This window comes from Galendromus occidentalis, unplaced genomic scaffold, assembly GCF_000255335.2.
Source record: "Galendromus occidentalis unplaced genomic scaffold, Mocc_1.1 scf7180000077488, whole genome shotgun sequence".
NCBI classification, from domain to species: domain Eukaryota; kingdom Metazoa; phylum Arthropoda; class Arachnida; order Mesostigmata; family Phytoseiidae; genus Galendromus; species Galendromus occidentalis.
This window is the reverse complement of record NW_003805476.1, coordinates 1,588,770-1,611,619: the sequence shown is the minus strand read 5'-3', so window position 1 is coordinate 1,611,619 and position 22,850 is coordinate 1,588,770. Positions and strand designations below refer to the sequence as shown.

At 53.1% G+C, this 22,850-nt stretch overlaps 1 protein-coding gene across 1 annotated transcript in view; it reads left to right on the top strand.

Annotated features, from left to right (window-relative positions):
- The first annotated feature begins 12,226 nt into the window (after positions 1 to 12,226).
- Positions 12,227 to 22,850, top strand: part of LOC114828384 (neuroligin-1-like) — a 33,678-nt gene continuing 23,054 nt past the window's right edge. Inside the window, exons 1-5 of the mRNA XM_029112291.1 lie at positions 12,227 to 12,424; positions 14,253 to 14,427; positions 14,530 to 14,661; positions 20,747 to 20,903; positions 22,796 to 22,850. Of these exons, the coding sequence (XP_028968124.1) occupies positions 12,227 to 12,424; positions 14,253 to 14,427; positions 14,530 to 14,661; positions 20,747 to 20,903; positions 22,796 to 22,850 (717 nt within the window). The remainder of the gene's footprint in view (positions 12,425 to 14,252; positions 14,428 to 14,529; positions 14,662 to 20,746; positions 20,904 to 22,795) is intronic.

The following is a 22,850-nucleotide window of genomic DNA, read 5'->3' as shown; positions in this document are numbered from 1 at the left end:
CGCTTGTTGCGGTACTACATGATGGTTTCTCGAGAATACCGCGGCGAATCATCAGATTTCTCGGAATCGACGCTCAATCTGCGGCGCTTGGCCACGGATGTGTAAAGGATCTCTCGCGGAGAGCTTCGCGAAAAGAAACAAATCAATTGGGATCGGTCTCCGATTATGCGATTGGTCAGCGGAATGGGAGCTCGCGACTCCAGCGCCCCCGGCTCCACTTCCGTCGGTATCCCCTTCTTCGCTTCCGTCTCTGCGACACGCTCAAATCTCTCCGAATGAGGGGAGACGATCGGAATGATGGAATCATCTATTCTCATCCCGATGATATTTGAGTAAACACGAGGTGGATCCGTTCAAGAAGCTTACTACACACGACCACGGAATTTCTCATCTCAAAGAACGGAATAAATCAGATAATGCTTCTCATTTCCTGGACCCAGGGTCTCCCCGAGTCCAGACGACGATGTGGGGAGCCGGACGGCAACCCGAGCGGGCACGCCGTTTGTGAGCGAGGCAATCGAAACGGTCGACTGTACTTGAGGTTCACTGCCCCGAACCTGACTCGAGGGGCTCTTTCTCGCAGAATGCGAATATTGAAACTCGAATATAGCGGAGATCACCTCGGGCTTTCAGGTCTCTCCTCGATTACCAAAGCGACTGTATCACCGGAGCGTATCGAGACGACGAAACAAGACTTCGGACCATCAAAAGCGTCAGAATTTCCGCTCACCATGATCATAGGCCTCGACTTCTTGTACACCGCAATCTTCATCTGGGGGAGGGGGGAGAGGGCAAACGCTTGCACTCGTAGTTTCGTTTCCGATTCGTCGTCGTCGGAAGGAAGCTCCTAGCCGAGAGCAGAAGCGGTCTTTACGAAGTTTCCGATCGATTCTCGAACGCACGGCCGAGAGGAGACTACGAGCCAGAAGGCTAATTGAAGTACTCGGCTAGGCAATATCCTCCGTAGTCGAATTGGAAGGGAGCTCCGATGCTATTCTTCCTGGTCGACGGTGGCGGATCTGTCGCACGTGGTACATTAGAAATCTTCTCGTTGGAAGGAATAGCTCCCAGTTCCTCTCACTGAGCTCGTCCGTTCGGTAGAACGATTGAAGGGCTCGTTGGCAGCGACGTTCATTGGAGCGCTTCCTTCCCTTCAATCTTTCACTTACTTTTCCTTTCTCGATGTGTTCGCTATGCTAGAATGCGTTTTCGACACCTCACGTGTCGGGCTCCTAACACACTCGTCTAGAGAATGAAGTGTCGAGCTTGAGGGCCTAGTAGTCGTGGATTGGGCTCACGGACGAGTGATAAGATGCAGGACGAATTCGATGAATCAGAGAAGAGGGTTCTGCCCCATTCGACACGAACGTTCGAAAACACTGCAGTAAGAGTGGCGTGGGAGAGAAGAACTTCGACACTCACAGAGCTGAATTCCATTACGCGCTTCACGGTTTTCGTCAAACGAGTCTCATTGATGGCTACCAACGACAAAAACTTGGAAAGAACGAAAATTCTAGTGAAATATACCGTGAATGTGATTCGTCGGGTCCTTGATACATTTCTCCCCCGCCGAGTGAGCATGGGATTCCGAGGAAAAATCTCTGGAGTAGTCTGAAATATCGTAAGAAGCCTCGTTGGCTTTATCAAGTTAGCGTCTTTGCTATTGGGAACTTGGGCTTATTCCGAGGGCTCGCAGCATCATCCGAAGTTAACTCGGTAATCTCTCCGGGAGCCATTTGCTGCTGGCTCGCCTGCCGGCCTGATGCCCGGTTCCGAGCCGAGCTCTTGCAGCTGCTGGTGCCGCCGCTCCAAGAACAGACAGGAACGTTCCTATTTTGGTTTGCTCGTCCGTCCAGTCCCGCTCCGTAAGAGCTCTTTCGGGATTTCAGGAAGCTGCGACCTGCACGGCTCTGCTGGCTGTTCCATCTCTTTCGACGTCGTCTCGCTCGCTTGTTTCGCTCATTTCTCCCGGTGTCCGCCACGACGAGCCCTGTCGCGTAACGGCACTCGTTCGTGACCAGCGGGTTGCGTGCGCTAGGGAAATTCGAGACCACGGGAACTCATTGAAACTCGCGCTCTCCCCAAGTCGTTAATTACTCCGAGGAAGAAACCTCGTCTCCGATGACCAACGAGGTTAATGGAACAGGTTATAGGAAGCCGTCACGTGAAATACTGTTGTTGTTGTTCGTTGTTCGGGTTGCTGTAGCGTGTCGCCGACAGAAGACTTTTTCATCCCTCAGTTGGTTGGACCTTGGTGTCGTGTTTCAGTTGAAAGTTGTCGCCTCCACTCGCATGTCGAGTATTCGCTGGTCCGCCCCTCCGCTGGCCGTCCCTCGGTCTGTTGTGCTGTCTGTCCGCACACTCTTTGTTTTGCAACACCGTCGCGTCGTCGTCGTCATGTCTCTGTCCATCAGAGGAGGGGCTCTTCTCCGCCACGAAGTCACAAGTCGCGACGCCTGAGTGGCACATGCTTCCGTAAAACAAGATCGCCATCCGTTATCCGAAACCCATGTAGCTGACTCTTTGTCCTCTTTTACATGAGCTGCTCCGCCAGGCGTCGTGCGGTCCTGTGTCGTCAGGGAGCATGGACAGGGGTCGACTGGGGGAGAAGAGAGAGCTCCAACTCGCTGATTGGCTATACGGCATTTCCAACCAACATGAGATAATCGATTGCGTTCATGGGAACCTCGGGCACCTACCTGTAGAAATTCGTAGCTCTTCAATCTACGGAGCAACAATCGTCCTGACGATCGGTGGAGGCGAATGACGGCATCCAGCGTCGATCGGAGCCGTTGGTGATCTGGCGGGCCGGTAAACAGTATCGAACATATCTAGTAAATCGTGGAGTTCCGAATTCCGATTCGATCATTCAATTTTTCTTCCATTCCTTCCCTTGACTCCCGGCTCCAGCACCGCTCCGTTCCCGACGACTCCCGCGGAAAAACTTCTCTAGCTGAACTGGGAGGCTTACTTCTCCTGCTCCGCGGGATCTCTCGCTAATTTGGCTTCGGTACGATCGGATCGCCGCAAGCCCATCTCAGAAAATACGAGGCTGGACGGCAGGTGGCCGGAGAGAGTTTTTTTCGAGATGCCTATCGAAACTGACTAACATGAGCTGGAAGCTGTATCCCGGAGAGTGGATCCACGGCCTGAATTCCGAGAAGGGCGAATCGGTCACTCTTACGACAAGAGGTTGGAACCCCGTTCGCCGCGGTGAGGTCCATCCGGTCGACCTCCTGGCATGAACGTCGAATAAGTCATTGATTCAACCTCGGATACGATTTCTGCGAGCCCGACGCGTCGTGAGTAAATTTCCGGCCCGGATGAGAATGTTCGTAATGGGATCCCTGTGAGCCATGTCGTGTTTTCAGATTCGAGTGTCAACGAGCTTTTGTATGCTCCGCTGCACGACAGGAATCTGTCCCGACGGCTCCTCCATTGCGATTGATGCGTGATCGAAGCTTATTTCTCTCTAAATTCCCAGTTTCCCAATGCTGGAATCGCGGCCCTCACTACTCAGGTGTTCAGATTAGCCGTGCACACTCCTGGGCATCGATTTCAATACCCATTCCTCACGGCTTCGCGGGAAAACAGAGATGAGGGATGAGTCTGGAGTCGGCACGCCAGAGTTCGAAGGAAGCTCCATCAAAAAATAAATAACCGTCCGGCCGTATGGCTCAGCAAGTTTCCACGCTCCGCTGTAGCAGATTCCCCCGCGATCATTCGAGGCCATGATCCGTAGTACGGACACGATCGCATATGCGGATACAAATGCGAGATTCTCGCTCGCAACAAGCCAGACAGAAAGATTGTTCCCTTGAAAACCGCCGAATATCAGAGAAGGGGGACTCGAGTCTCGCCAAATCAAATGAATACGTTCCTCCCGAATGAGCTCGCGAGAGCAGCCCCGAGAGGGTTTCGGGGAGGACACTCTCGGCATTCTGCCGCGAGGCCACATCCGCCGCTGCAGAAAATTTGAATCGAATCAGAGAGATTGGAACGATGTTCGCGGTCACTTGAGCAGGACGAAGCTCGACGCTTCATCTGGATCCAGCATCGCTCCCGACAAATGAGACGATTATGTGGAGATTCTCGCTCGGATCCAGCGGCACTGGGCTCCTCGCAAAAAGCCCTCGTTTTCTCATGTTATCAGTGGCCCGTTGGGGATACGGCAATCTCCGCGCTCTGTCTCTGGAAAGATGCCTCCCCCCCCGCCAGCTAAAAAGCTTCTATTAGTAGCGTGGCGTCGTCATACGAGATCCGCTTGTGAACAGCAGGAGCCGCTCTCGGTGGAATGTTGAAGCCGAGATTGTCCTCCGCCGCCCCCAAAAAGAACCCCCTTAGAAGCAGGTGTGCCGTGCGAGCATGATTCCATATAAATATTTCTTGTAATCCGCATCTTGCTTCCATATAAATATTTCTTGTAATCCGCATCGGGTCATCCCCGTAAACTGCAATAATTATTCTCTTCGCGAGCTGCGCATGCGCTCTATTCATCAGGAAGTTCCGCACGTAGTCGATTTAGGTCGCATCGGAAGACTCGGAATGCAACTCGGGACAAGCGAAATCAGCGAAGAAGCTCGAGTAAGCGAGGGCTTCGAAAGGCTGGGTGGCAGTCCCAGAAGTCTGGAGAGACTCGGATTGTCGATTGATAGTCCGTGTTTACACAGACTCCAGTGCTCAGCCAATTCTTCTTCGTTTCTAGCAATTGCGGACTGCTCAAGTGTCACTAATTGATTAAGGGGCGATCAATTATTCTTCCCGTGACAAAAAGCACGACGAGACCCGTCCCCGCTAACGAGCCGCGCGAGAGATCAATTCCGCATGGAGTCTCTTCATGGGGAGAGAACTTTCATCGTCAGCCCGGGGATCTGAAAGCGTGATATATTCTCCAGGCACCTTTCCGACGACTCCGGCGAATTTAATGTCGTGGTCGTGTCTTCTACGGGAGATTGGAGGGGTCGCATCCGGATCACTATGATGGGATGAAAAAGAGGGAGTGTGTATCAGGGGTTAAGCCATGAGAGCCACGGAGGATTAAGTCTACGGATAGCTCGGTCTCAAGTTCCATGTGACTCCTTCTTCGCCGGAATCCTTCTCTCTCCGAATGTGTTAGAGCTCCGGAAAGGAAAAGCCAGGATCGAGTGGCCGGGCGTAATTCAACCAGAAAATGGTCTCGACTTGAGTAAACGAATCGAATATCTGTTTGAACAAGAATCTCTCCAAGCCGAGATCGAATATTACTCCAGATCCTCCCCCTCGTAATGCTCCACTCCAATCCCTTGATCCTCTGAGGCAAGGTATGTCGACATCGAAGTTGGCTCCTCGGAGTATCCGCTCGTGTAAACGACTCTGCTTGGCCGTCGCGTCTGCGTCCTGCCTCCTCCTCTCTTCTCAGATGAGGGAGACGCAATGCCAGTGCGCGGATTATCAATCATCTCGGAGGTCAAATTACGTCGTTCTGCTCGGCCTTCGCTCGTGCTATCTCTGACGCCACTGATGACCTATCTTCAAAGTTCGAGGCAACGTTCCGTCCCAGCGTTCGTTTTTCCATTGAGTCATTAATCATCGACCCATTGACTGTAGCCACCGGGCAAGCGATTGGCTCGATCATCGCGACGCCTGTAGATCAATCATCGGGTCTCAGCGGTCTCCGAATGCTCGGACAATTTGCTTTCCATGAATCCTCTCGACATCTGTGATCGGCCGGAAGATGACTCGCTCGGGTTCCCAGTCTCGAACGGAATCTCGGGCTCACGCTCTCCACCGATCCCCCGTGGTCTCCATGGAAGTCTCCGATCGGAGCCTCCATCGGCTGAGAGAGATTGGCGCTTGGAACACTGAAACCCGATCTGAGAATTTAATCACGTTCTCGCGCCCCGCACTCTTCTCATAGCTGTCCTTTCTCCAGATGAGCTCAAACTCGTTCCTAATCCGGGACTTTATGAATTTCCGAAGCCGAGAATTCGATACTTAATTAATGAAGCAACACCTGGCTCTGACTCCGCTGACCGTCGGCTGCACGCGGTATCCCTCAACCTTGCCGCGATCGCTAGATACGTGTCGCTCGGGTTTGGGCATTTCGCCTCATGACACCTTTTTGAAGGTATTAAACGAGAGCTTTCCGGAGTTCCCGGCGCCGAATCCCAACACGGGAAGATGGTGTTCCTGTCGCATCTTATTAATGTCAGCTCGCCTTTCTCATATTGGGATGAAGTTTCCGATGCGGAAATCATGGAGCTTCCCCCGAAGCGTGGGCGGGTTGCCACACATTGGCGCGATCGTTAACTCCGAATCAACAGCCGGAGATGAACACGACAGCTACATTCCGAGCAGATGCGTTCACAACTTTCTGAGACGGAACAAGATTCCGCATTCAGCCGCGCTCACGTGGGTAATGTAATTTTCTTTTCGCTGTCTTGGAGCTCATGAACTTCGGAATTACTGCCACGATCTGAGAATGGTGTGCGTTGACGGAGACGACAATTTTCAAGGTATCGGAGACTGCCGAGAGGTACAGTTCACACTGCGAGGAAATAAACAGTTATAAATAGATCGATCACGGGGCGAGGCTCGAATAGAAGAGGAGTTTCATCCCACCCCTTTGGAATCACCGCGGAATTTTCCGTCAAACGTGTGTGAAAACCCTCTCCGGATGTCTCCGTATTAGAGACTCGGATCTCGATCGATGCTCCGTAGCGGAATTCCGCTCCGCTCTCGAAGCGAAGAACGCAGGAGAATGCCTCGCAGAATAGTAGCGGTCTATGCCTTAGACTGCTATGAAGCAGGGCCTCTTTATTTCTATCTCATCATAGATATCCACTAACCCCTACACTACCCCCTTTGGAGACTGTCCCTCCTGGGACTGTAGGTGCCGACATTGCGTATGGCGGCTGTCTTCTGCCTACCGTTCTCTTCGCTGACTGGCCTTTTTGGAATACCGTGGAACATCCTGACGCATGTGAGCTTTATTTTGATTTTGATTTTGATTCAGACTTGCGAGCCATGGATGGCATCAGGATCCTGTTGGCTGCGCCAAAAGCGGTCTATGCCTTAGACTGCTATGAAGCGGAGCTCCTTCATTGCTACCTTACATGTAGATATAAACTATTCCCTACAAGAATTAATGCCCTCGTCGTCATAATCGTCGAGGCCGCCCGTCGTTTCCATCGAATTCAGACCGTTGAAAGAATCCGATGGAAGATGATGGCGATCACCCACCATGAGCTCTGGTTCTGAGTGAGTGTCCTTGACCCGGTTGATCATGCTTATCGGGACGACTTAATTGACTAGCTCATGATCATGCTCTTGTCCGAGCATTTGATTACTGGGAGTTGATAGTTTCACAGCGCATCAGTCGCGTTTGTGACGAACGAATGGACATCATCGAGCTCCACCGGTCGGCTCGGAACTCGAGAGAAGATGATTTTGACAATCTTTCGATCATCGTCTAAATCACTTGCGCGAGGCGCGAATAATTGCCCGATCCAGGCTCCTGGGGAATATTCCATCATCGAAAATTTTACGGTCTCCGCAAGCAACGGAAGGGCTCATGGACTGGTGGGGCAGGCGGAGGAATTTTCCCAGTGAGAGATCGATAATACGCGGCCAGCTTCTCCGCGTTCTTTTCCTGCGATTTTTTACTTTGCTCAGCGAGCGAGGCCTCGGAAGATAGCCGCTATCGCCCGCGATGTTCTGCGTCGGTGGATTTTTCTTTTACTTCGATATGTACGTTTCCGATTTGCCCTCACCGTTGCCAAATGCGAGAAGGGATCTATATTCATACGCGTACAATTGACATGAATCCATAGGCACAAACATTTTGGAACCCGCTCGACTGATACGTGTTCTTGCGTCGATACTCTCGAGCCCCCATATCTAGACGGATATACATACATACATGCGGGAATCTACGAGAAGCGGAGAGATTACCCCTCTTGCGAGAATGTACTTCGCAGTCATGCCCGGAGTAGTCTCCTCTGAAAGAGGAATGTTGGAGAATTTGTTTTCCTGTGAGCGCGGAAAACCCGTGCGGGTTCGCGAGTTTTCCACCCCCAAGGATCGGTTTCTCCGATCTCCGGCGCTCCTGCGCGATCTTTCAGGCAGCGAGCAGTGTAGCGCGAGGGCTGAATCGTGCGCGGCACCGAAAACAATGGCTGTCGCGGAGCATGGTATGAGGCACCGAACTCGGGAACAAAACTTGATTCGAAAAGATCGCGACGTTCCGAGGACGACGGGAGCCATTTCTCGAAGGGAGGCCACGAAACGACCGCGACCCTTCCCGACGGAGCTAGAACTCTGAGCGAGTCGTTGTTAGCGAACGACTCGTGCGTCTGAATTACGCTGTTTCTCTGAATTCTGTCAGAACGGTAGTTTCGGTCCTGAGTCCTGAGACGATGCGTACGACAGCGAACGAAGAGGAAGCCGACGTCGAATGAGCTGCCCTGACGTGGCTGTCACGGGGAAAAATAAACGTCAACCTACCTGGCTCAGCCACTTTATTTGCCATCGATATTGGCGACGACCGGTATGTTGAGCGGAGACGTTTTTACAATTGCTGGCGTTGTTTTTCTTCTCTTTTGCCAGCCCTTCGATCTTCCCACCGTTCTTACGCATCTATACCGTGTACAGGAAGATATATACGCCGCTCGTGCCGGGTCACTTCTCTCGTCGCACCTTCTCCTCTCACCTACGGTCTCGGATTTCGAAAATTAGATTTGCGGACGGCGCCGAAAGCGTTGCGAACTTGCGAAAGCATCGAGATTTATCAATTCCAAAATCGAGAAGGAGAGTGTACGTGATCTCCGATCTAGATTTTCGAGCCGACTCCCGAGTCCGCCTCGATACCGAATAACTCTTCAGCGAAAGGAGTGATCGAGGGCTGAAATGCCTTGTTCCTGCGCTGCTGGCTCACGCGTTCATCTCGCTCCGAAGTCCCGGAGGATTCCGTTCCAGCTCGGAAACCGGGAGTCTCCGGAGCTTCATTCCGCTCGGTCGCGCAATGGCAGTTCCCGTCTAGACCGAAGGGCGCTCCAGCTGCAAATTGAGTCCAGTGCAGCGAGCGGGAAGGCCTTGAAGTCACCGGAAAAACACAAGTTGCCAGTATCAGTCTAACGCGAGCGCCTGTCGCGTGCCAAGTATTGATGGCGAACGAGCTCGGAAGACCGAGCGGAAGTTGCTTTCGGTCTGCGAGGTAGTCCTCTCCGAACACAAGAATTCGGAGAGTTCGTTGCCTCTACTTCCATCTCCTATGTTAACTCCCTCAGCGAGGGAACTCGTGCATAGGATTGTGAGTAGGTTTGGAAGAACGTTTTTAGACCTGGAGGAAGAGATGGGGAGCACAGGGGGCCGAAGGAAACCAACGACCGGCTGGTCCCCCTCGGCCGTCTTCATCCGAGTTCCGCTCCGGTATTCATGACATCGCCGTCCCCGGCTGCCGACGTCGAGGAGTACGTAGCAACCCTACTGGCGGACTGACTGAATGACCGACTGGCCGCGCCTACCGTACGGGAGGATGTCAGGCGTAGCTCCGTCATTCTATTCTCCCCATGGAGTCATCGAGATCTGAGCCATCATTCAGAGATTGAATCCTTACTACCTACCTACGTCAAGGATTCGTAAGAAAATTACTACGTCCAGAAACCCATCCGCGAAGACGGAATGTCTGGATTGCCTCGATGATTCGCTGCTCCGACAGCGAACGATCAAGGGACCGTTCCTCTTCAATTCCTGACTTCCGCAAGCGTCGGAGGATTTCCTGAAGTGGCCCAGAGGCAAGACAGTTGGTCTCATTCCGGGTCAGAGGAGTCACTGGGATCATCACTCCGATGATGTTCCTCCCCCCGGTAAACTTTCGGTCTCCCATGCAATGAGGGGGCTGCAGTCCTTACGTCTGTCTCGTTTAGCAACTTTCATCTTCGGTCGCTCGGTTACGACTTCATTCGCTGTTCGGTGAGGATGCTTAGTTTTGCGAACGACAGCCGGCGGAACGCTGCCTCACGGAAACTTTCGATGTCGGAGATGTGATCTCCTGGTGTTGTTGTTAGGAGGGAGCCGGAGATGGCGCTCGCCTAGAATGATCAAGTGAGCCAGCGGCACCGGGGGCGGACCAACGGCTGAGCGAGTGAGACTAGAATCTCAACGAATCAAGTCGACGAGAATTATTTTGATGCGGACGAGAGCGAACGATATAGTCGGAGAGCCACGCTGAAATAGTTCTCGATTCTCCGTGGAGTCTCTCATCGTGCAGGTGTTTGTCTCTCCGGCAGCTGCCGGGGACACGGTATTAGCAGTTTGAGCGGAAAGAAAAAAGTTTCGATATCGGAGATTCCGCGACTCCCCTCCTGGAAGTTTTTGCGCCTCTGGAAGTCAACGCGACGATGTTTTCCTGGGAGACAAGGGTTCTCAACACGGCGATCACAACAATTACCCCCAGTTTAACCGTCGGACGCACGGGCTTGCGACGCAATTCAGTCGCGAGGTCGCCTCCCGACTCAATTTTTGCTGACGCGTCCCTCAACTCGCCTGATATTACCGCCTCTTCCCTTTCGTTGCCCTCCGAACGCGCTCCTCCCTGACTGGGAAAAATGAGTGACTCTTTTTTCTTCTCCGAAGGAGCTCGAGTCTAACAGTGTAGCGACTCTGTCGAGCTCTCCGCAGACCTCAATAAAAATCGTCGACGCGACCAGGAGTGATCGGACCGTTCCGTCAAGACAATTTCGCCGGCCCAAGTTTTCATCCAACAGAGGGCATAGAATCGAGAGAACAACCCTCCATCGAATGCCTCTACGGCTGACATTTTTTTTTTTGCCCAACAGATTAGGTGAGACCTAGGTTGGGATAAATGGAGGCCGTACGTTCCGAATCTATGAACAGTTTTCTCGTATCAGGTCTAGTTTTTTGTAGAATCGATTTCTCGGATTTTCGTGATTTTCTACCTCAAAAAACTTTTTTTTCCTTCCACGATGAGCAAGATCCTTGAAAATTGGGGAACATATAGACCCAGCCCAGGTCTATCTCTGGTTGAATTTTCGTGTAATTTGGAGCAACAGTCTCTGAGCTAGACGGGTTCGGAGGAGATAGTTTTCTTGTCAGCCCTTGGCAAAGAGGCTTGCCATCCGCATTTTTCAGCCATTTTCGAACTTTGATGCACTCTAGCTCAGAGACTGTTGCTCCGAATTACACGAAAATTCGACCAGAGATAGACCTGGGGTGGCTCTATATGTTCCCCAATTTTCATGGATCTTGCTCATCGTGAAGCAGAAAAAAATTTTGAGGGAAAAGATCACGAAAATCCGAAAAATTGATTTTACAGAAAAACTAGACCTGACACGAGAAAACTGTTCACAGATTCGGAATGTACGGCCTCCGTTTATCCCAACCTAGGTCTCACCTATTCTGTTGGGTTTTGGTTGTCGGGCAGTGGCTATCGACCTCGGATGACTGCAAATCTTGGCGTCCGAATCATCCAGAGGGGGAGATCGCTCAGGGTTTCAGATCCCATGATTTTGGAGGCGTCATGTGGTCACCCGGGAGGCGCCTATGATGTTTTCGTTTGGGTCCCGGACGAGTGTAACGAACCCTAAAAACTTACTTTGGAGCGTACGATGTCAGCTCGCAAACTTCAACAGAGAACGGGAAGCAGCAAACAAAAACTAGAGCAGCGTCCAAGACACGTAGAGAGGATAGACGGGACAGACTCACTTCAGACTCTAGCGACGGCAAACTTCATTTGTGTCGGTACTCCATTGTAGGGTTTACTTGTCAGCAGCGCAGACTTCCGAAGTGTGGCTTTGTTGCTCGCTCGCTCGACGCTGTTGTTGTTGCTGTCGCAGCTGCTTATGGTGAGGGATAATTCAGTTAGACGACAATGTTCCGTTTTGCTTTTAGTGGCTTGGCGCGTCCTCACGACCACCACCACGCAATCTTCTCGCGTGTCTATCAATCCGTCCGTCAAGCCCCGCTCTGTACGTCTGTCAACAACTCTCACGGGTCAACGGACCGACCCCTCGTCGCCGGACGCCCGCGTCCGCCTCGTCCGACAGTTTGTCTTTCCGTTCACTCGTGGTGTTCAGGGTCGTCCTGGAACGTCCACGAACGGAAAAGAAAACGCGGCAATCCCTCCTTCGTACTCAATTAGTTTTTTCCACATTGCAGGGAGCAGCGAGAATCCGTCGGCGGGACTTCCTGATGAATGTTGCTGACGAAACCGAAACCTCTGCACGTCATGTCACCTTGTGCCGTTGCCTACCTGCTGCTGCTGCTGTGGAGCCCTTGGCTCCCGGGAGTCTCGGCTCTTCTGGAAAGGGACTTCGGCGACTGGAAATCAAGCGAGAGAATCGTCCGAACAATGTTCGGAAAACTACGAGGCCGGGTCGTGCTGCCCCAAGCCCGACTGCACGAAGTCGCCCTTCAACCTGTAGAAGTGAGTCCTTGCTTCTTTCTGCCGTTTCCTGCCGCGCCGGAAATTCCAAGAGGCGTTTTCCACATTAGTGCGTTCAACCGAGTGCAGCGGTGATCGGCCTAGGACACTGGGACGATCCTGTGTTTGACTATTCACCGGGAGAGCCGGAAAGCGATTCTATGCCTCTCCCTGTCTTCGAGAATATTAACTGGTCGGATTCCTTCCCTTGCCTGCCCGGAATACTTTTTTCGGTGCTCGAGAATCCATGCGAGCCCGAGGAACGCGAGTCTCGACTCGAAAGAGGCTTTTTTCCCCTGAAATGTAGTTGGACGGAGAAATCTCCCACAACCAACAGAGATCGGGAGGGGGATCCTCAAAAGCGCCGCGGCCCCGGTGGTCGACGGAATTATTCCCGCATCGGTTCGAACAAGGATTTGCGTCTTGGATTCGTATCTCTGCCAGACCACAAATATCGCGAAAGAACGGATAACCTAGTCGGGTGACGATTCGAGCGGCAAATAATTTCTGCTCCCGCTCGTTGTCACATCCCCTGTCATTGTACGCGGGTACATCTCTTCTGATCGGGATTCTAAAAACTTATGTCTCGTCTTACTCCAAAACTGTTCGAGTCGAACGTTGCTCCTCCGTACGCCCGGGTCAAATCCTGGCGGGACAAGGTATCGAACATTGTCGTCGACGTCCTCCTTATCGTCCCGAACATTTCCTTCGGGATCCCATGACACTCCCGGATTCGTCTTCGTCGCCGTTCCGCCTTTTGATTTCGTATCTCTCCTCTGAATTCCCTGCTCGAGCTCCCGGGATATTCAAATGAAACAGGAGCGGAGGACTGGGAGATCAATGAAACTATTCTTCGACTAAACAAAGAGATTAATATCGTATTTTGTTGAATGATCATCGAATGCGAGGGATACTACGACAACTCTCTGCTGGTATCTATCATAGAGCAATCGCTTTTGTTTCGCAAGACTCATTTCGATGCGCTCAAGTCCCGTCTGCCATGAATTTGAGAGTATCGTCTTTTGTTTTGGGAGACAGCGATTGTGTAAATCAATATTGATCTCGTAGAATCAATTCGTCACCGGCTGAAGAAGGATCGGAGAAGGGAGTGAATTTTCCGATTATTACACGGGAGCTAGCATGCGGTGGTGCGCCCGCCTCTTCGCCTATTGCTGGATCGACCCCCCGCCCGCAAAGCTACCCCTCCTACCCTCACGAAAATTCCGAGGAATCAGGCTATTGACCAGGACGTCAAGCCGGAGTCGAGTTTCCTCGGGATGGAATCTTGATTCGCTTCTTCTGCTTTCAATTCCTTGAATGGACCGACTCGAGAGCGATTCCTAATTTGGTCCGAGGTCCCCGTTTCTTCTGCCGCCTCAACGCTCCCCCACGAGCCCCCGGCTTCTCCCAATAGACCTCATGCGCCATCCGATCGAGCCGTCCTGAGATTCCGCGTCGCTAGAGCCCGTTATCATTTTCCGTCAGAGTTTCGCTCTAGAATTTCCGTAGAATTTCCGTAGAAATCCCGTCAACTTCGCTTCGGAAGTAACCGTCAGAAGACTCCGCCGCGAAGAGACTTCCCCCCAGGGGGAAGGCAGCTCGAAACAAAGGAGGGCATGATCGAGCCATACCCACTGGAGACCTCCCTCCATACCAAGGGGATGCTCGCGTATTGTGAAAATGATTTTTTCTTGACATCTCTTGAACCCTCTCGATACGCTATTCTCGATACTGTGATAGGGAAACCTTAGATTACCCCAGACAACTCGATCCGAGATTTCCCCTGATATGATTCATCCAAGGCTGACTGTCTCCTTGCGTCTACTCGCAGGTGTTCTTAGGCATTCCATACGCCTCACCACCGGTTGGATCTCTCCGATTCCTGCCTCCGATGACCGCCGCACACTGGGACGGTATTCGTGAAGCCGACCACTTCGGACCCAACTGTCCACAGGCGCCGCCCGACGCTCCCCCCCATTGGAGCCGACAGAGACCTTACTCAGACGGTGTGTTCAACGTGGAGCCCCTCGACTCCTGAGTGCTGAATACAAGATCATCGACTCGAACTTGGAAAGGTTGAGGATTTAAATCGATTTCTTTGTCCACAGAAGACGAACGGGACAAAGTCGAACACCGCTCGCCGAATCGGACGTGGACTCCATGGTCGCAAATGGCGGACTTTCTCCAGGACAACCAGAGTGAAGATTGTCTATATCTCAACATATTCGCCCCTGCATCAGGTGAGTCGGCAGTGACGAAGGGATGAAGGCGGAATTTCTCGGAATACATCGGGAGTTCCGATTCGAAAGTCATAGAAGAAGACTCCCTTGACTTTCGGAATCCAATGAATGATCTAAGCTGTGATCCGCGTTCATCACGGTAACTCGGAGCGTTAGACCACAGAATTGCGCTTATCCGTCGACGGCAATCGCTATCGTCGGCGCGGCGGCGTTGACAATTGTCTACGGAGCGCGATCCGCTTCAAGACGTGTTAATAAGCCAGTTGAGTCACGGACATAGTCTGACTAACTCTCTGACTCCGAGGCGAGTTAGAGGGAAGCTTTCCGACAGTCGTAAGGAGCAGCGGAAGCCGGGGCTCGGCCGACGCGACGTAATGTCTGACTGATTAGCGACTCCCTCATGCCCAATGAGTGTGAGCACAGTTTCGAGTTCGGATGTGAGCCTTGACTCCGCAGCCATATCGACATGCATCCGGATACAATTTAGAAGCCCGAGCCGGACTACACGGAACGGTCGCGGCGAGGTCCATGCGAGATCGCCCTGCTCCACCAATCAATGCTTGACGTGTCTCCTGCTGGTGGCGTCAGATTGAGCCAGACTGAAGCATGAAAAATTCGTCTAATTTTCCTCGTATTACTCCCGAAAAGACCATTGTTGACGTAGGATTACGGGATGTTTGGTTCGCGTCCCTCACCGCGCTCTGAGTGATCTCGACCGAGTGACCGCGTTCGTCCGGAATCCTTCAGTCACTGGATCGGCTCCCCAGGAAGTTCCAGAGCCCGTCATCGCTCACGAAACTTTTTCAAATTATTTGAGCTTTGCGTAGGCAGAACCTACTGATCAATTTTTTGCAATCGATCGAAAAGTCGGATATCCATTCATACGCTTTTCCATTTCAACCCTCGATTCATTCGAGTTCTCAGCGGGAACACCGACGGGGCTCTACGCACGCCTCCATGCCGATTCGGTTTCGACGAGTTTGCTCCCTGAGAACTGACTGAGATATTCTCATTCGGAACACAGTACAAGATCCGGTTCGGGTATACGTAATGCAGAGTGTCGACTGTCTACCAGCTCGCCTGTCTCCCTATTTGCTCGAGCGACTGACTCACTCGCCGACTCGCTTGGTTGGAACGTGAGCGAAATACCCTGAAAATATCAGCACACACGTGCTCTTATCTAGTAGTCGGCGTCATTCGTGCATGGGGAGTCCTGTATCGAGATGTTGCAATGGTCCCCATTGTGATCTTGTTCCTGTTGTATGAGGGTTTTGGAGAGGGAGATGGGATGCATTGAGATTTGATGTAAACGAGGAAGAACCGAGGAAGATGAAGCGGAGAGGAAGAATCGTACAAGGTACGAACGATGGAAGAGTGGAATTGCGTTTCCTCTGATGAAAGAGGTGACCCCGATCCCACGGCAAAGAAAATACAACCGAGGGGAATAGGACATCGCGTCTGGGTCGCGACTATCGGGCACGGCTGAGGAGTGTGATTTACATACGATCCTGTGCTCGGGTCTGAATGCTGCGTCGGGAATCACTATTCCTAATTCCTAAGAATCCACCCGGACGGCAACAGGGAAGCGGTGTGTTGTCTATCGAGGCGACATTATCACACATGCCCCGTAGGCACCCGTAGGTACGGGCGTCCCCACGGGAGAGCGGTCAATGCCGCAGAGCTTCCTTCATGGTCAGGCAGCTCGTTTCCATCGCTTTTTCCGTCGACCGAGAGGGCTCAAGAAACGCAACGACGGCGACTATTGTCCCCCCAATGACCAGTATTAAGACTGCGCGAGAGAAGAATCGTCGACTCTTGACTGCCGCGGGCTCCTCTCACTCCTTGAGAGTCGGGAAGGGGCTCTAGCCCCCGATCGGCTCCAGATACCTGTCTTCGCATTCTACAGCCATTCGAGAGTCCTGTCGGGTTCGGACGACCTTCCTCTTACACACATTTTCTACTTGCTCCTTTTTTACATGCGTTGTGAGAGAGCGGACGGAGGGAAGAAGACCGTTATCTTGTTCAAACGTTTCGGAATCAGGAACGATGAGACCTGGTCGAGCGGGGAATCCGGATGCGATGTGTAATTAAGATTTTTGTGAGGAGGATTTCTCGTCGATCAACGGTCGAGTCAGCCGAGCGGCCGGGTCGCGCTGGTTCGCTTGATCGGGGTCTCCGAAGGAACAAAAAAACGACACCTGTCCCAGAGCTCTCGGGGCAGCGGTCATTATCGCTCACGGATTGTTCTTGGAATCTTCAAGGGGCTCATGCCGACCGGTCGATATTCACGTCATCGGTGGCTCCTTGTTTCTGGTTGTAGTTCTCACCGTCTCTCACCCATTTTTCATTTCCCGATTCTTATTTTGTCATCGAGCCATTTTGGAATCGGGTCGAGTCCGAATCTGGGCCGAGGCGTGATGGTCGTCATGTTCCGCGTACAAAACTTCTCGTAGTCTGTATCCGGTACACAATGGCCTCCCCGTACCGTAGATTCGGCCACCTGCCGCTTGCAGCACACTGGCCGCAGCGCTACTACACACACACGTGGTGGACGACGCCCGATCTGTCCCGCATAACAATCGTCCTACCAAGTTCTCCAAATCCTCTATTCGAAGGCGTCGTCCCCCTGACCGCCTACTTCCCACACAGCGTAACGAGGAGTGTGTGAAGCTCGACAGGGACCTTCGTAACGAGAGTCAGACGATTGCTCCTCTGGACCCGGGAGACTCTGAATTGACTTCCAGGGATCAAACAGGATGACAGGAGGAATTTCCTTGACCAAACAGCCGATTTATTCGGCGTGGCCAGGCAGGCCTCAGGGCTCTTGGCGCGCCGAAGCGGGCTCCAGACGGGCTCGAAATATTATAATACGAGAATTGAGCTCGTCGCTCATTCCTTCTCCTCCTCGTCCTCGTTCCCTTGGCTGTGAGGAATAGACGCTCGGGAAGCGTCTCCGTCATCTCGCCTTCGAAGAGGCGAAGTTGTTCCGAATTGACCCGACTTCTGCAAGGATGCTCGATGCTCGAGAAGAGGCGATATCTTCGTATTGGCGCGTCACAGACACGAGGGAACAATGTTCTAATAATTCTAGCTACCCATCGAACAATGACACATGCAGGGGTCGTCAGAGTGTGTCGGCAATCTGCGTCGAAGACTGACCGACCGGCCGGCCAGCCGCCAGCCAGTCGATGTCGGCGCTCCTCGTCCGAGTGAGAGCTCGCTCGTGGGAAATCCAGAGCGGGATCTGCATATCTCCTCAAATATGCAGCCCTTGCCCTGATTGGAGGAGGAAGGTCCAGAGACACGAAGCGACGAGGGAACTCTGTCATATACATATTACAGACCGTCATTCGGGGCGAGCTCCGGGCGGCGAGCCAAGCCGAGGATTCGCTGCACGTTGTGTCAACAGCGAGCCGCCTCTTTTTCGCTTGTTTGCCCATTCTGGTGCTCAAATCGGCTTTGGAAGGGGCATTGGCTTGACCGCGTCCACCGCAGACAGAGGAGGCACAAATTACCGCCACTCGTGACGCTCGCTTTGCTTCGCAGACGCCGGGAGAGACATCGCAGAAGTTCACTGAGGCCATGACGCTCGCAGCGGGGAATATGAATGATTCTCATGCAAATATCATTAGCCGTAGTCTCGGGAGACCCCCTGAGCGTCTTTTGAGTAAGTGGAAACTCCTTTCGGATGCGAAGCCTGAGAATACATTCTCTCTGTTCCGTCGGCTGACACGAACCTGTGCGTCCGGAATATTTTCGTGGCGCGCTCCGCGAGAGAAATGCTGTTCTTTGTCTTGGGACGTTTTTACTTGCACTGCGCCGTTTCCTAAGTCGTTGCCTTCCGCGTTCATCTTCCGCAGGTTTGAAGGTACAATGGTCTATGAAGTCGAAGGGACGACGAAAGGAGCGACGCGGAAGCGCGCCGCCCCGTATACGGGCGGACAGCAGTGGCGATAATGACCGCGGGGAAAAACGGGAAACCCCTCTCGCATCACGTCGAGCCCGAATCGATGGGCTCCAGAAGAGGGGTGGGACAGATTGGAGCGACAAAAGGAAGAATCAGAAATGGAGTTTTCCGAATCTCGATCATGTTTCGCTTCGCACTCCCACCGTCCGGATATTTCCGCTCCCCACCTTTTTTGGGGAAATTCCCCCGCAGCTATTCATGCAGACGGAGCCGCCGGAGAGCTCGAAGTCTCACTCCTTAGTCGACGAGTGCTTTCCGGACGAGGAATACGTCGTTGTCGTGTGCTGCGCCTCTTAAGCAGCCGTCAGTTTCATCGAGCTCAATCAATCATCACTTCAGGAACAGAAGGTGTATCTGAATATTCAAATGGAAGAGATGCGTCTGGGTAGAGATATATAGTTCTGCTGATGGGGAACATGGAATATTCACGTCGGCATACCTATTCGTTGGACGTGAGTGCGAAGTTCGTCCATGACCCTCATGGGCCTCAGTCGACTCGCTGTCTCCGGCCATGACGTAATTAAGGAGCGATCACGAGATGAATTGCGTCGCAATAAGCTGTCTGTTGGTTCGTTCCTTTTCCCGATGCGGCTTCGAACGATTCGGCCATTGGAGGCCGTTTCGCCCACGCGGTCAGTCGGTCGAGAAGCCCTCGATGTCAGTGAGAAGTCGTTGCACCGTTCCTTCGCCCGACGTCAACGACAACAACGTCTCCTTTCTCCTCCTCTCGTCTGTCGTGCGTGTCGTTCCCGCTGCAGCCACCACCGCGTTAATCAATAATTCGGCTAACCGTACAAAGAGCGATGCAGCTTGCGGATTGCACGACCTCTAATGAATCAGCGAGAAAGAATCGCGGTATAGATAGATGAATGAATGGACGAGCGAACGAACCAACCAACGAATGAATCAGTCAGCCGTCGACGTCGCCCAGACGTCCGTAGCTTCGCGGGGTCGATGGGTCGGTCGACTAGTCTGTCATCGAAATTATGTACCCCGGCTCCACGTCTATTGATTATTGTCGCGATACCTCGCGAAGCCCCTCGGTGCTCCCGCCCGCCCTCCCCCTCTCTGTCGTCGCCCCCTCCCCCCTCTCTTGAGACGGTTGCGAGGGATACGGAGCGCCATCCCGCAACCACTTCGCTCCGGATCGTGGCGTTCGCGAAAGTTGCGATTTCGTCTCAGGGACCGAAAGCGGTCATACCATTAGGCATTCTGAGCGAATCCGCGCGCGATCCCTCGGTCAGCGGGGAATAATTCCTATGGGATCGCGTCTCGTCTTCGTTACGTTCCTATTTAGCCGCTCGAGGTCATTCACGGATCCCCCTCTCCACCGTCCGTCGTCCCTCACATCGGGGAAGAACGGCAGAGATTTCCGGCCGGGATTTCTCTGCCACCAATTGGCTACGTCCCTACTATATGAATGAATATAGATTATTCCTGTCCGCTATCGAAGAGAAACGAATGCGACCGCAGGAAGTTGAGGAGAGCCGACCGAATCGCAAGAGATAAAGAAGGAGCGTAAGAAGCGTGAGAACGAGAGCGGCTACTATTTCTCTATCAGTTTGTTCCTTAGAGTCCTTCCGGCTCGGAAACGGTCCGGACGAATAATTGGGCTCAAGACAGAAAGAGACCACCACGACCTCTTGGTTCGTTGACTCGCTGACTGGGCTCCGGACTCCGGTCGACCGATCGGCCGGCCGGCCGCAGCGATAGGTCGGACGGAACATCGCCAGGTCATGGATTACCGTTCGAGTCAAATTAATTGGTTTCATTGGGCCACTGATACCATCAAGAACGGAGATAGCCGGCCGGACAGGCCCATCGAACGAAGGGCCGTCCGGCCGGCGGGCGATGGATGGATAGCCTGGTGGCGTGCGGCTTCGCGCCGCGACTCGCAGGATTGCCGTCGATTTGCCGCAAGCGACAAGCTTGCGTCACACACTAGAGCCCGTGTCGACAAGAGCCGCTCGCATTGTCAGCTTGTTGAAGGGCCTCGCATCCGACGAAGCAATTAAGGCACAATGAAAGGAGTCGGGCCCGTAAATAAGTAGGTACACGCACGTTGCCGCCCGAATCAGCGTCGATTATTCTCATTAATTTGATTGAATTCGGTTTCAGTGAGTCGCACAGAACACAGCAAGTTACCCGTGTTGATCGTGTCGGCGGCGTCGTCACTCGAGTGGGGCGGCGCTTCCCTGCTCGATGCCACAGCCCTCGCGGCCGCAGCTCATGTAATCGTCGTGACGTTCAACTTTCGTCTCGGAGTTCTGGGTAGGTTGTCGGGACAGAAGTTTCGATTACGTAGCTTTCTTCCTCAGGAGCGGAGGCCCAGGATGCTCGACGAGAATCAGTGATGAGGAGATCGACTGTCTGAACGCTTGAGCACCGAGGGCAACTGCTCGAAGATACCGGATCGCTTGCGTCGCTCGGATCCCCTGCGTCCGGCCCTTGTTGAGCCGTAATGGGAAAAACGTTTCACGGTGGCCTCGATCCGCAGTATCAACGGCGTCGTCGAGCCCCGTCTGTCGCTGATTTTCCGTCGCTGATACGGAAACCCGAAGTTTTGTGCAAACAAACAAACACCAAACGATTGAACCGAAGGATGACGAAGCATCGTAAGAGCGCAGTTTCGCTCAGCGCATCCGTACGCGATCAGATACTACACGGATTGTCGGGTCCATCGACTACCCAAAGCCGCAGATATGGGCCGGCTATTCAAGAGGGGAATAACCCTACCGAAAATTATCTATATCCTTTTCCGTGACAAATGAGATGCTGTTGGACGTGGCTCCGCCGAAGTGAGCCTTTTCCGTTCGCTTCTGCTGACTCCTCACCGACATCGTGCGGTCGCTGATATCGGACTCGAGTTGCAACGAATCGATTGTCATCCAGCTCGGTAAAGCTTGTGCATGGGGCTCTCGTCCGAGCAATCAGCCGATTCCGACCGATGGCGACTTCAACGACAGAGGCGACAAGAGCACCGACGACACGGCGGAAAAAAGACGGACGGGTCCACTCTCCGGGCGTTTTTGAGTGAACTCTCGACGAGCACCGCGCAGCGACTTGAGGTTGTTCTTCCAGATGTGAGCTGATGTTCGCTTCGAACGCCACCGCCGCTGCGCAGTCTCGTCGCGAAATGCGCTGAACAGACGAACGTCTGACAGGGGACCGTCGAGGGCAGAAAACGTGCGCCCACTCGTCCGCTCGCGCAAAAAGACGGCAAGTCGACTGGCTGGCAAACGGCAGACGCGGACAGATGGGCGGACGAGCCGATGGGAGAAAGAGCGGTCGGTCGGTCGGACGGGAACGCGGGCTCGGGAACTGTGTGTTCTCTTTTTCGAAGCAAAAATTCTCAACAACAAGAACAACCAGCAGCCAGTTGTCGCGTTGCTCTCGAAAAATTCCCAAATGAATGCTGAATCGAAACCTGCTGCCGCTGTGGCAGCTGCGTCGTCCTATTCAGTCGCTCCAACTGCCTGCCCGGCTCCTCGAAACTCTGGTGACGCAGCTTCGAATGGAATTGCTGTTCGGGAGCGTCCGATGGCTGAATGTCTCCCGTCCGGCAGAAGGATGGAGAGGCGACGTGGCGGCTGGCATCTACGTTAAGTCGGGATACTGACTGTCACAGTTTCAACTCTCGACGGGAGTCATTGGATTGCGGTCAAGCTGAAAATGCTCTCCGTTGAATGGGACTCGAGCAGAGGAGCGGAGATGGAAGAGAAGAGCGGACTCTGTCGGAAGGAGCGGATCCCGTTTTCCACAGAGAAGACCTCGGCAAATCCAGCTTCCGTCTTCTGTAGATTTGGGAAAGCATGAGAATCTGAGCCCCATCCGACCGGCGCGGGGGCGCCTGAAAGGAAGCCGTACCGCTGAACTAACAAACTGAAATCCGCCGCAACCTTTTGTGTGACTAGCTAAACGTATTTTGGCTTTATATCAATGCGTTTCCTACTCCAACTGGGCTCAAGCCAATCCGGTCCCGCAATTCTCTCCGGAGCGTTCTCTAAAAACCCCTGCGCCATGCGGGACGTAGTCTCGGAAGCTCAAAATTGGCTGATTGAGTTTCAGTTCCGTAGAAGAGACTGTAGCCGAGATTGGTACCTAAGTTTCCTGCTCAGGGAATCTCCGCCCAATGACCGACTCGTACACCACCCGATTCCGTTCCAGGTTTTTCCCAGCGATGGAAGAGGCTTCTCGATCGAACAATGCGCTCCTTGATCAG